The sequence below is a fragment of the Rhinoderma darwinii genome, chromosome 1 (genome assembly GCF_050947455.1).
Source record: "Rhinoderma darwinii isolate aRhiDar2 chromosome 1, aRhiDar2.hap1, whole genome shotgun sequence".
NCBI classification, from domain to species: Eukaryota; Metazoa; Chordata; class Amphibia; order Anura; family Rhinodermatidae; genus Rhinoderma; species Rhinoderma darwinii.
The window spans coordinates 115934287-115949132 of NC_134687.1; the positions used below are offsets into that span (position 1 = coordinate 115934287).

General features: G+C 41.7%; 1 protein-coding gene across 1 annotated transcript in view; it reads right to left on the reverse strand.

Moving 5' to 3' along the window:
* The window catches only part of RXFP1 (relaxin family peptide receptor 1), a 341714-nt gene that overhangs the window by 195024 nt on the left and 131844 nt on the right, over positions 1–14846 (reverse strand). Inside the window, exon 2 of the mRNA XM_075849676.1 lies at positions 8345–8488. Coding sequence (XP_075705791.1) covers positions 8345–8488 — 144 coding nt within the window. The remainder of the gene's footprint in view (positions 1–8344; positions 8489–14846) is intronic.

Consider the following 14846-nt stretch of genomic DNA (forward strand, 5'->3'; position numbering starts at 1 on the left):
GTGAAGATTTCAAAATCGGGTGACTTTTTGGCGGTTTCTAATATATAAGGCCCTAAAAGCCGCTTCACAACTGAACTGGCCCCTGTAAAAATAGCCTTTTGAAATTTTCATGAAAATGTGAGAAATTGCTGCTAAAGTTCTAAGCCTTGTAACGTCCTAGAAAAATAAAAGGACGTTCAAAAAACGATGCCAATCTAAAGTAGACATGTGGGGGATGTTAATTAGCAACAATTTTGTGTGGTATAACTGCCTGTCTTACAAGCAGATACATTTACATTTCGAAAAATGCTAATTTTTGCAAGTTTTCACAACATTTTGGTGTTTTTCACTAGGTGCTCCTTTGCTTCTGAGGCCGGTGCTTCAGTCCATTACCGCACTAGGGCCACATGTGGGATATTTCTAAAAACTAACTGCAGAATCTGGGAAATAAATATTGAGTTCCGTTTCTCTGGTAAAAACTTCTGTGTTACAAAAAAAATAGATTAAAAATGAATTTCTGCAAAAAAAAAATGAAATTTGAAAATTTCACCTCTACGTTGCTTTAATTCCTGTGAAACATTTAAAGGGTTAAGAAACTTTCTAAATGCTGTTTTGAATACTTTGAGTGGTGAAGATTTCAAAATCGGGTGACTTTTTGGCGGTTTCTAATATATAAGGCCCTAAAAGCCGCTTCACAACTGAACTGGCCCCTGTAAAAATAGCCTTTTGAAATTTTCATGAAAATGTGAGAAATTGCTGCTAAAGTTCTAAGCCTTGTAACGTCCTAGAAAAATAAAAGGACGTTCAAAAAACGATGCCAATCTAAAGTAGACATGTGGGGGATGTTAATTAGCAACAATTTTGTGTGGTATAACTGCCTGTCTTACAAGCAGATACATTTACATTTCGAAAAATGCTAATTTTTGCAAGTTTTCACAACATTTTGGTGTTTTTCACTGGTAAATATTGAATTTATCGACCACATTTTTCCACTATCAAAGTCCAATGTGTCACGAGAAAACAGTCTCAGAATCTCTTTGATAGGTAAAAGCATTCCGGAGTTATTACCACATAAAGTGAAATTTGTCAGATTTAAAAAAATGGGTCTGGTCCTGAAGGCCAAAATGAGCTTGGTCCTGAAGGGGTTAAAGTATGGACATAGCTAAACTCCAAGTTCAGTTGAAACTAGAAATTCAGCTCGAACTCTCAAAGTATTCAAAGTCCTAAAAAGCCTAAAGTCTTATCAAATTCTAGATGTCAAAGTTACTAAATTTTCTCATATGTAGGCAGCTTAAGTTTGAAGACATGGAGGAATTTATAGGGGCTCCTAATATATTGTCAGCAGAATAGAATATCCCAAAGACTGCTATGAAAGAGCTGGTAATTATAATGTCAAAATGTGAGAATTGTTAAAGAGTAATTTCTCAGTAATTAAATAATGCAACACTTGCAAGACCCGTCTTTTCCCAATATCGTTAATTAAAGGAACACTCTATGAAAACTGTCACATTATGTTATGCATAGTTTTTAAAGGGGTGTTCTTAAGTGTGTTTGTGTCCACTACAGATGCAGCAAATTTCCACTCCTTCCCCAATTATTCTCACTTTGCCAACTGTCGACATACCTTACATCATACATTTTAGATAGGGTGGTTTAACCCAGAGGCGTAGCTAGGTTCTCCAGCACCCGGGGCAAAGATTCAGTTTGGCGCCCCCCCCCCCAACCTCTTTCCTGACATCTCCTTCCCCCTCGCCGTGTTTGTTTCTTTTCTTGTGTCATTTCTTTTTATGTAACGCGAGCATAAAATTATTTGTACATTTCACAAGCAATATGGTCCTATACACAACACCAGAACCAAGCTCGGTACATATATACAGCCCCAGAACAAATACAGCTGTGCAACCCCTGCTGTATAGGTTTGTACGGCGTAAAACTACAGCTCCCAGCATAGCCCGAACAATGGTAAGGATATGCTGGGAGATGCCGTTTCACAAAAAATAAATCCTATCATAATCATCTCGCTGCAGGTCATACAGTCACTACAGTGCTGATTAGAGGCAGAATAAACATTTACATTAAGTGACTCACCGGTGACGTCTCAGATTCTAGTTCTTTTTCTCCATTTGGTCCAGACCTCTATGATGACTTCTTCCGGTCCATTTCTGCAGTTTGCCGCTCACATGTCTTCAGCTTCTCACTTTTCCAACATTTCTGCACCTATAAATAAATATAAAGTTATCATTATACCACACACTACGCCGCTAAATATAATAGCGCCATACACTGCACCTCTAATTATAATAGCACCATACACCGTGTCCCACACACACACTGTGCTCCCTGTAGATAGTGCCTGCCATAGAGCCCCTGTAGATAGTGCCACCATATAGACCACCCCTGTATATAGTGTCCCACAAATAACTCCCCCTATAGTGCTCTACAAATAGCCCACCCCTGTATATAGCCCCCTGTAGATATAGCCCACCCCTGTATATAGAGCTCTACAGATAGCCCAACCATGTATGTAGCCCCCCTGTAGATATAGCCCACCCCTGTATATAGTACTCCACATATAGTCCACCCCTGTATAGTGTTTCACAGATAGCCCACCCCTGTATATAGCCCCCCCTTGTACATATAGTCCACCCCTGTATATAGTGCTCCACTAGATAGTCCACCCCTGTATATAGTGCTCCACAGATAGCCCACCCCTGTATATAATATATACAAGGGTGGGCTATCTGTGGAGCACTATATACAGGGGTGGACTATATGTACAAGGGGGCTATATACAGGGGTGGGCTTTCTGTGGAGCACTATAGGGGGAGCTATTTGTGGGATACTATATACAGGGGTGGGCTATATCTACAGGGGGACTATATACAGGGGTGGGCTATATCTACAGGGGGACCATATCTACAGGGGGACCATATCTACAGGGGTGGGCTATACACAGGGCTGGGATATACACAGGGGGGCTATATCTACAGGGGTGGGCTATACACAGGGGGGCTATATCTACAGAGGGGGGCTATATACAGGGGTGGGCTATACACAGGGGGGCTATATCTACAGAGGGGGCTATATACAGGGGTGGGCTATACACAGGGGGGCTATATCTACAGGGGTGGGCTATACACAGCGGGGGGCTATATACAGGGGTGGGCTATATACAGGGGGAATATATCTACAGGGGGCTATATCTACAGGGCTGGGCTATATACAGGGCGACTATATCTACAGGGGGGGCTATATACTGGGGTGGGCTATCTATGGAGCACCATATACAGGGGTAGGCTATATCTACAGGGGGCTATATACTATATAGCCCACCCCTGTATATGGTGCTCTATAGACAGCCCACTCCAGTATATAGCTCCCCTGTAGATATAGTCCCCCTGTATATAGCCCCCCTGTAGATATAGTCCCCCTGTAGATATAGTCCCCCTGTATATAGCCCAGCAGATATAGTCCCCCTGTATATAGCCCAGCCCTGTAGATATAGTCCCCCTGTATATAGCCCCCTGTAGATATAGTCCCCCTGTATATAGCCCCCCTGTAGATATAGTCCCCCTGTATATAGCCCCCCTGTAGATATAGTCGCCCTTTATATAGCCCAGCCCTGTATATAGCCCAGCCCTGTATATAGCGTCCCCCTGTAGATAGACACCCCCCGCAGATACAGCCGCACACTTCTATTACAATTAAAAAAAAACAAAAAACATTTCAAACTCACCTTATTCCCGCTCCCACGCAGTCCGGCAGCCATGGAGACCTGCTCTCTTCTGCGCAGGTCTCCAGGGGGTTGAACGCGGCGTCTATGAAAGGCGCTGATTGGCTGGGCAGGATGACTTTCCCTGCCAGTCAGTCAGCGCCTTTCATCGACGGAAGCGTCACTGGTACAAAAGAGTGATTGAAAATGAGGAAAAATGGACCAACGGCGCTGCTTAAGTAGAGGTATTATACGATCATCTCAGTAGATAAGAGTAGATAAAAGGACTTTATTGTCAATAGGCTATGCGTTTCGACACCGAACCGGCGTGTTCCTTAGGCCTCAGGAAGACTCCGGTTCGGTGTCGAAACGCGTAGCTTATTGACAATAAAGTCCTTTTATCTACTCTTATCTACTGAGATGATCGTATAATACCTCTACTTAAGCAGCGCCGTTGGTCCATTTTTCCTCATTTTCAATCACTCTACAAATCGACAGCAAACTCTGTTTGACTGTGCTGTGGACCTGGCTGCAGCTTTCCATGCCTTATTGACACCTATGGTGTCCATCATCCGAGGTGAGCGTAATTGTCGCATCCACCACGTTCCTTTTTCTTATTAGATCCTCATTTGGTTTTCTTGTGGCGCCGTGTCTCTCTTTTTTTCTAACTTATTTAGTACTGGTACAAAAGGTACCAGTCGCTTCATTCATGGAGAGGCGCTGAATGGCCGGGCACGGAACGTGCCCGGTCATTCATTGCTTCTAATTGTACCTGTGTCCTTGCGACACAGGTACAATTATAGTGCAGGAGGAGGGGGCGCTGGTGCCCCCCTCCGAACTGCGCCCGGGGCATATGCCCCGCTTGCCCCCCCCTAGCTACGCCCCTGGTTTAACCCCTTTAGGACGCAGCCTGTTTTGGCCTTGTGGACACAGATAATTTTTTCAAATCTGACATGTGTCACTTTATGTGGTAATAACTTTGGAATGCTTTTACCTATCCAAGCGATTCTGAGATTGTTTTCTCGTTACATATTGTTAGTGAAAAAATTTGGTCCATAAATTCAATATTTATTTGTGAAAAACTTAAAATTTTAGCAAAAATTTGCAAAAATTAAAATTTTTCTAAATTTAAATGTATCTACTTGTAAAACAGATAGTAATACCACACATAATAGTTACTAGTTAACATCCCCCATATGTCTACTTTACGTTTGCATATTTTTTTCACGTCCTTTTATTTTTCTAGGACGTTACAAGGCTTAGAACTTTAGCAGCAATTTCTCATATTTTCAAGAAAGTTTCAAAAGGCTATTTTTTTAGGCACGAGTTAAGTTCTAAAGTGGCTTTGATGGCCTTATATATTAGAAAATCCCCATAAATCACCCCATTTTGAAAACTGCACCCTTCAAAGTATTCAAAACTGCATTCAGAAAGTATTTTAACCCTTTAGGCGTTTCACAGGAATTAAGGCAAAGTAGAGGTGAAATTTACAAATACATTTTTTTTTGCTGAAATTAATTTGTAATACATTTTTTTCTGTAACACAGAAGGTTTTACCCGAGAAATGCAACTCCATATTTATGGCCCAGATTCTGCAGTTTTTAGAAATATCCAACATGTGGCCCTAGTATCCTAATGGACTGAAGCACCAGCCTGAGGCTGGGTTCACACGACCACATTAACGTCCGTAATGGACGGACGTATTTCGGCCGGAGGTCCCGGACCGAACTCAGTGCAGGGAGCCGGGCTTCTAGCATCATAGTTATGTACGACGCTAGGAGTCCCTGCCTCTCCGTGGAACTACTGTCCCGTACTGAAAACATGATTACAGTACGGGACAGTTGTCCTGCAGAGAGGCAGGGACTCCTAGCATCGTACATAACTATGATGCTAGGAGCCCGGCTCCCTGCACTGAGTTCGGTCCGGGACCTCTGGCCGAAATACGTCCGTCCATTACGGACGTTAATGTGGTCGTGTGAACCCAGCCTGAGAAGCAAAGGAGCACCTAGAGGATTTTGGGTCCTCCTTTTTTTAGGAATATATTTTAGGCACCATTTCAGGTTTGAAGAGGTCTTGTGGTGCCTAAACAGTCGAAACCCCCCAAAAGTGACCCCATTTTGGAAACTACACCCCTCAAGGCATTTTTCTGGGGGTACAGTTAGCATTTTGACCCCACAGGTTTTTTGTAGAATTTAGTGGAATTAGGCCGTGAAAATAAATATCAACATTTTTGTCCACTAAGGGATAAAAGAGAAAAAGCACCCCAACATTTGTAAAGCAATTTCTCCGAGTACGGCAATACCCTATACGTGTTCATAAATGGTTTTTTTTTTATTAGAAATTCTTTAACCCTTTCAGGACTGATCCTTTTTTGCTTTTTCATTTTAGTTTTTCACTCCCTGCCTTCCAAGAGCCATAAAGTTTTTATCTTTCCATCAGTAGAGTGGTGTGAGGGCTTATTTTTTTGCGGGAAGAGTTGTAGTTTCTATTAAAATGTACTGGGAAACTGAAAAAAAATAATTTCCTGGCTGAGATTGGAAAAAACTGTGATTCCTCCATAGTTTTTGGAGTTTTGTTTTTACGTCTTTCACCTTGCGGTAAAAACGACAACTTTAGTTTTATTCTGCGTCTCAATACGATTACGGTGATACCAAATTTATATAGTTTTTTATTTATATTTTACTACTTTTACAAAGAAAAGACTATTTGTTAAAAAAAAAAAAATTTTGTATCATCACATTCTGACAGCCAGAACTTTTTTATTTTTTGGTCGATTGAGCGGTGTGGGGGCTTATTTTTGGCAGGACGAGCTGTAGCTTTTATTGGTACTATTTTATGGTACAGACAACTTCTTGATCACCTTTTATTACATCTTTTTTTAGAGCTAAGGTGACCAAAAAAACAGCGATTTTGGCGTTTTAAATTCTTTATTTCTTACAGCGTTCACCGTGCGCAATAAATTACGTTTTACTTTATTCTGCGGGTCGGTATGATTACGGCGATACCATATGTATATCGTTTTTTTAAATGTTTTGCAGCGTTTGCACAATAAAATTACGTTTCTATAAAATAATTTCTTTTCTGAGACACCATATTCTGAGAGTTGTAACTTTTTTATTTTTTAGTCAAAAACCTGTGGGAGGTCTTGTTTTTTTGCGGGATGTGTTGTAGTTTTTATTGGTACTATTTTGGGGTAAATGCGACTTTTTGATCACTTTTAATTCTATATCTTGGGAGGGTTGGTGACCAAAAAATAGTGATGCTAGCATAGTTTTTTGTTTATTTTGTTTGCGGTGTTCACCGTGTGGGAAGAATAACATTATAATTTCATAGTTTGGGTCGTTACGAACACTGTGATACCAAATATGTGTACTTTTTTTAACGTTTTCATTTTTTTCCTATAATAAATGACTTATTATAGGAAATTTTTATTTTTATTTTTACACTTATATAAAACATTTTTATGAATTTTTTTTTACTTTTCTTTTTTACTTTTTACACTTTATATTTTTACATGCAGCTTTGATCGCTGCTAGAATATATTACACTACCTAGCCGCTGATCGGTAACACTGGAGTGTCAGCTGTCGGGGACAGCTGACCTCCAGGTTCCCGATGCACACTGTCGCCGACAGTGTGCATCGGGAACGACACAGTGACTTCCTGTCACTATGATAGGAAGCCTATCAGGACCAGCTGGAGGCTTCCGTCCATGGCAGACACGGAGGCCATTGTTTGGCTTCCGTTTGCCATGCTATCGGCAAACCCCGCGATTTCAAACCGGGGTCTGCCAATATACTAGAAACCCCTAAAATGTGGCGATCGCAACCGATCGCCGCAGTTAAGGGGTTAATTCACCGAAATCAGCGAAAAAAGACCGCTGGCCGGCAAGAGTGGAGTGTCAGTTGTCAGCGACAACTATAACTATACGTCCTCGTGCGGGAAGTAACCTCCCGCGACGACATATAGTTACTTACTCGTGCGGGTAGGGGTTAAAGGTTAGTGATGGCATTCCTATATATCCCTGGGGTCTGGAATGGTTTTGCATTTAATACCTAGTACCTCTGGTGGTCTAGAGGGATGAAGGGGTTAATTAATATTTATTATCTATGATGATCTAGGATGGTTTTGAGTTAATACCTAATTCCCAACTTCCCTTCATACAACCATCCAGTAAAAATATATCGTTCTATCGGCAGCTGATACTAGGAGGAAGTCTTTTAAACCTTAATATTAAAACATTATGCAAAGAGTCATGGCAGAAATTTTTCATTGAACGCAATGTTTTCACCTGAACTGGTCAGAGAGAGGTTTCCGGGTGCTAGGAAAATTCCCATAAGTTTTCTCTTGTTGGTGTTCCTTAAATTTCTGTCTCATGATCAGCCCTGTCAGGTCCTACACTAGAAATAACAATCAGTTTTTCCTAGGGGGTTCCCAAAGATATTGCAGCATGGACCTCCTATGGTGAATGGTGTACACTTAGCATAAACTGCAGAAATCTAGACAGCACTATTCATTCTAATAGTAGCTATACCGTACAATAGGAACCACTAGTTCAACATGGTGTAAAAAAGAAAGGTAGCATATAGTAAGTACAGGCACATACAACACATGAAAGTGTACGAATTAAAATAGAAAACCATCTCTGACCTACCACAATTATCTTCATCCGCTTGATTTCCACACTCATCCACTCCATTGCAGTGCATAAACTGAGGCAGGCACTTTGTAATATTACCACAAGGGAAGAATCCGAGAGGACAGATGTTTTCTGGGTTTTCGGTTTCTGAATAAGCAACTAATTAAAATAAAATAAAAAAAATATTTTCCATTACTCATGTATTATCAAAAGGAGAACTAAAATGTAAGCAATTTATATACACAATACAACACCAACTGAAATGACTGCATTTTGCAATGAATCAAGACTGTAATGCTAAACTTTACTTACATATACAGTAGTGTTCAAGAAAATAGCAGTGAGTTTAAAAAGCAAATAAAGCGCAAAATCATTTTAATAACTTTTCTTTGCCGAAATGCAAATGCACTGGAAAATTCTATATATTCAATCCCAAGACAATAATATTTATCCAGTTTGTGTTGATCCTTTACAGAAAGTAAAGAAAAAGGAATATTAGGCTGTTCAAAAAAATAGCAGTGCCAGTATTTTTCTTTAAAATTCAAAAATGTAATGTATAAAATGAAAAATTCTTTCAGATTTTTCCGTACTGAACTAATATTTAGTGGCATAATGTAACGTCTATGGCCGAGGACCGTCGTTTAGACTTATCCTCTGACGGCCCCGGCCATGGACGCCTGTGTTCTCGGCGGCATCTCCCTCCAGGGAGACGCCAGCACTCACTTCCGGGTTCCGGGACTGGTTCCCGCAGGGCGCGCGCGCCCGCGTGCATGGCCTTAAAGGGCCAGTGCGCGTCCAGCTGCTATTAATCAGTAACTTATCCCAGAATGCTGCTGGACTATAAAAAGGGCTCTGCCCACTTGATCCTTGCCTGAGCGTTGTTGTATACCTAAAGTTTGTCTTGCAAATGATCTCCCAGTGTTTTCCAGTTCCCAGTTTTACCCGTTCCTGCTGCCTGTACCCTCTATCCCGATCTATCGTGCCTCTGTGCCATCTACAGTGAAAGTCAAGTCTTGTCTTCCGCTACATCTACTGTGCCATCTACAGTGAAAGTCAAGTCGTGTCTTCCGCTGCATCTACTGTGCCATCTACAACAAATGTTAAGTTGTGTCACCGCTACTGTCTACATTGCCTCAGGTACCCGTTCTGACTATAGACATTGTTTTGTACCAAGTTGGCCAGCTGCTATACCATTGTTTCTGAGAGCTGCTTGACATCTGTGTTGCATGGAGTCGACCAACTTCTGCCACCTCTGAACAGGTGTTCCAGTCCAGGAGGATTGGACGGCATTCCACAGTTCTTCTGCATTTTTAGGTTTTGCCTCAAACCAAATTTTTGATGTCACCCCACAAGTTCTCTATGGGATTGAGGTCAGGGGATTGGGCTGGCCACTCCATTACATCAATCCTGATGTTGTTCGCTTACTGGTGTGTTTTGGGTCGTTGTCGTGTTGAAACACCCATTTCAAGGGCATTTCTACTTTGGCATAGGGCAACATGATTTCCTCAAGTATTATGATATATTCAAACTCATCTATGATCCCTTGTATGCGATAAATAGGCCCAACACCATGGTATGAGAAACACCCCATATCATGATTTTTGCAGCACCATGATTTATGGTCTTCACAATGTACTGTCGCTTGAATTCAGTGTTCGGGGGGGGGGGGGGTCGTCTTTCATACTGTCTGCAGCCACTAGGTTCAAAAAGAACAATTTTGCTTTCATCGGTCCACAAAATGTTGCGTCATTGCTCTTTGGGCTAGTCAATGTGTTTCTTTTCAAATTTTAACCTATTCAGGACATGTCTTTGTTTTTTTTTCAACAACGGGACTTTGAGGGGAGTTTTTGCTGGTAACTTGGCTTCACTTAATGGTCTTCTGATTTTAACAGTACTCACTGGTAACGTCAAATCTTCTTTGACACCTCTAACATGATATGTTATTATGTTGGTTTATGTATGTACTTTTTATCTTTGTGTTTGCTTGTACATTTGTTTTACCTAATGATTCTCAAAGGATTGCATCACCTCAATTTTACTAATTAAAACTATATACTGAGTTCAGAAGGCTGAGTAGTTAGAACATTTTTCTTGCAGCACTGGGGTCCTACAAATCTGAAGGTGTATTTTTTATTTTCTACATCATTATGGGACAGTCATATTGACTACTGTGAACTGCAGTAAAAAGGATTTTTACGATAGGCATCAGGACATAAAGCTAAGACAGGGGCGTAGCTAGGGGGGGCAGGTGGGGCACTTTCCCCGGGCGCAGCTCAGAGGGGGGCGCCAGCGCCCCCTCCTCCTGCACTATAATTGTACCTGTGTCGCAAGGACACAGGTACAATTAGAAGCAATGAATGACCGGGCACGCTCCGTGCCCGGCCATTCAGCGCCTCTCCACGAATGAAGCGACTGGTACCTTTTGTACCCGTGATGCTTCCGTTGATGAAAGGCGCTGACTGACTGGCAGGGAAAGTCATCCTGCCCAGCCAATCAGCGCCTTTCATAGACGCTGTGTTCAACCCCCTGGAGACCTGCGCAGAAGAGTGCAGGTCTCCATGGCTGCCAGACGGCGTGGGAGCGGGAATAAGATGAGTTTGAATAGTTTTTTTTTTTTTTTTCAATTGTAATAGAAGTGTGCGGCTGTATCTGCGGGGGAGGGGGACTATATCTACAGTGGGCTATATCTACAGGGGGACTATATCTACAGGGGGTGGGCTATATACAGGGGGACTATATCTACAGGGGCTATATACTGGGGTGGGCTATCTACAGGGGGACCATATCTATAGGGGTGGGCTATATACAGGGGGACTATATCTACAGGTGGCTATATACTGGGGTGGGCTATCTACAGGGGGACCATATCTACAAGGGGTGGGCTATATACAGGTGGACTATATCTACAGGGGGTGGGCTATATACAGGGGGACTATATCTACAGGGGGGCTATATACTGGGGTGGGCTATCTATGGAGCACCATATACAGGGGTGGGCTATAGCTACAGGGGGGGCTATATAGTATATAGCCCACCCCTGTAGATATAGCCCACCCCTGTAGCTATAGCCCACCCCTGTAGATATAGCCCACCCCTGTAGATATAGCCCACCCCTGTAGATATAGCCCACCCCTGTAGATATAGCCGCCCCCTGTAGATATAGCCCACCTCTGTAGATATGGCCCACCCCTGTAGATATAGCCCACCCCTGTAGATATAGCCCACCCCTGTAGATATAGCCCACCCCTGTAGATTTAGCCCACCCCTGTAGATTTAGCCCACCCCTGTAGATTTAGCCCACCCCTGTAGATTTAGCCCACCCCTGTAGATATAGCCCACCCCTGTAGATATGGTCCCCCTGTAGATATGGTCCCCCTGTAGATATGGTCCCCCTGTAGATAGCCCACCCCTGTATATAGTCCCCCTGTAGATATAGTCCCCCTGTATATAGTCCCCCTGAAGATATAGTCCCCCTGTAGATATAGTCCCCCTGTAGATATAGCCCACCCCTGTATATAGTATCCCACACATAGCTGCACCTATAGTGCTCCACAGAAAGCCCACCCCTGTATATAGCCCCCTTGTACATATAGTCCACCCCTGTATATAGTGCTCCACAGATAGCCCACCCTTGAATATAGTATATACAGGGGTGGGCTATCTGTGGAGCACTATATACAGGGGTGGACTATATGTACAAGGGGGGCTATATACAGGGGTGGACTATATGTGGAGCACTATATACAGGGGTGGGCTATATCTACAGGGGGGCTACATACATGGTTGGGCTATCTGTAGAGTACTATATACAGGGGTGGGCTATATCTACAGGGGGCTATATACAGGGGTGGGCTATCTGTAGAGCACTATAGGGGGAGTTATTTGTGGGACACTATATACAGGGGTGGGCTATATGGGGGCACTATCTACAGGGGGCTCTATGGCAGGCACTATCTACAGGGGGCACAGTGTGTGTGTGGGACACGGTGTATGGTGCTATTATAATTAGAGGTGCAGTGTATGGCACTATTATATTTAGGGGTGTAGTGTGTGGTATAATGATAACTTTATATTTATTTATAGGTGTAGAAATGTTGGTAAAGTGAGAAGCTGAAGACATGTGAGCGGCAAACTGCAGAAATGGGCTGTGACTGGGAGAAGCCACCATAGAGGTCTGGACCGGATGGAGAAAAAGAACTAGAATCTGAGACGTCACCAATGAATCACTTAATGTAAATGTTTATTCTGCCTCTAATCAGCACTGTAGTCACTGTATGATCTGCAGCGAGATGATGGGTGGTATGATTATGATATGATTTATTTTTTGTGAAACGGCATCTCCCAGCACATCCTTATCATTGTTCGGGCCACGCTGGGAGCTGTAATTTTACGCCGTACACACCTATACGGCAGGGGTTGCACTAAATTGAGCTGTATTTGTGCTGGTGTTGTATATATGTAGTGAGCTTGGTTCTGGTGTTGTGTATAGAACCATATTGCTTGTAAAATGTACAAATGTTTTTATGCTCGCGTTACATAAAAAGAAATGACACGTTGATTTGTAGAGAAAACAAACACGGCGAGGGGGAAGGAGATGTCTGGAAAGAGGTTGGGGGGGGGGGGGGGGGGGCACCAAACTGAATTTTTGCCCCGGGTGCTGGAGAACCTAGCTACGCCTCTGGCTAAGACATTGACTTATGTAGGAGCTCTGTAATAGAGTAGTTACCTTTATTGTAATCCTGCCCTATTCTAATCCCACAAGATGAAAAATTATTTTAGCAATATAGGAACTACTAGCTTGTTATAACTGCCCACTAACGGACATTATTCTCATTTTTTTCATTGTATTACTTTAAAGTTTTCATTTAAAAATGATTTACTTGCACAACACAATTTTTACACAAACAGTTTATGAAAACACTCTTCCCTTTGCAGTTAGGGAAAAATGAGGACAAAAGGGGATATAACAGTGGGAGGAACAAAATTTGCATTTTCCGTGTCACCTTAAAAAACAAAAGGTAAGTATAAATATCTGCACAAGGATACAAAAATTTTGAATTAAAAAAACTCATCCCTTGGCCAAGGTAGTGAGAATGCAAAGATGCTCAGGGAGGACCAAATAATAGAATGGAGCGTAAAGCCCAAATGCCCTAAAAGGTTTTATCAATATTGATGGTGTTGTGTCCCTCCCACTGCAGAGGAAATGTAGTATTACAGGGTGACTAATAAGATGAATTGCTGTCCATGTAATACATGGAGTGGCTTAAGAGACAACCCCTTTAACCCCTTAAGGACATGAACTAGTTGGCACGTTCAGGACGCAGCCCCATTTTTCAAATCTGACATGTGTCAGTTTATGTGGTAATAATTCTGGAATGCTTATACCTATCCAAGTGATTCTGAGATCGTTTTTTCGTGATACATTATACTTTAAGTTAGTGGTAAAATTTTGTCGATACATTCAGTATTTTATTGTGAAAAACCCGAAAATTTTGTGAAAAACTGCAAAAATTAGCATTTTTCTAAATTTAAATGTATCTGCTTGTAAGACAGATAGAGTAATACCACACAAAATAAATGCTAATTAACATTTCCCATATGTCTACTTTAGATTGGCATCATTTTTTTTTAACATTCTTTTATTTTTCTAAGACGTTACAAGGCTAAGAACTTTAGCATAAATTTCGCACATTTTCAAGAAAATTTCAAAAGGCTATTTTTACAGGGACGAGTTCAGTTGTGAAGTGGTATTGAGGTGCCCATACAATGCAAATACCCATAATTCACCCCATTTTAAAACTGAACCCCTCAAAAGCATTAAAAACAGCATTTAGAAAGTTTATTAACCCTTTAAGCGTTTCACAAGAATTACAGCAAAGTAGGGATGAAATTTACAAATTGAATTTTTTTTTGCAAAATTCATTTTTAATCCTTTTTTTTCTGTGACACAGAAGGTTTTACCAGAGAAACACAGCTCAATATTTATTGCCCACATTCTGCAGTTTTTAGAAATATCCCACATGTTGCCCTAGTGTGCCAATTCACTCAAACACAGACCTCCGAAGCAAAGGAGCACCTAGAGGATTTTGGGGCCTTCTTTTTATTCGAATATATTTTTGGCACCATGTCCGGTATGAAGATGTCTTGTGATACCAAAACAGTGAAAACACCCCCAAAAAGACACCATTTGGCAAACTACACCCCTCAAGAAATTTATCAAGGGGTATAGTGAGTATTTTTACCCCACAGTTTTTTTGCTGAATTTAGTGGAATGAAGCCGTGAAAATAGAAAATCTACATTCTTTTCAATAAAACGTAGAAATTTTCAATGTTTACAAGGCATAAAAGAGAAAAAAACTCCCCAACATTTGAAAAAGCAATTTCTCCCGATTACGGCAATACCCCATATGTGGTCATAAACTGCTGTTTGGACACACAGCAGGAATTAGAATGGAAAGAGCCTTTTGATCTCAAGTTTTGCTGCAATGATTTTTGGGTGCCATGTTGGATTTGCAAA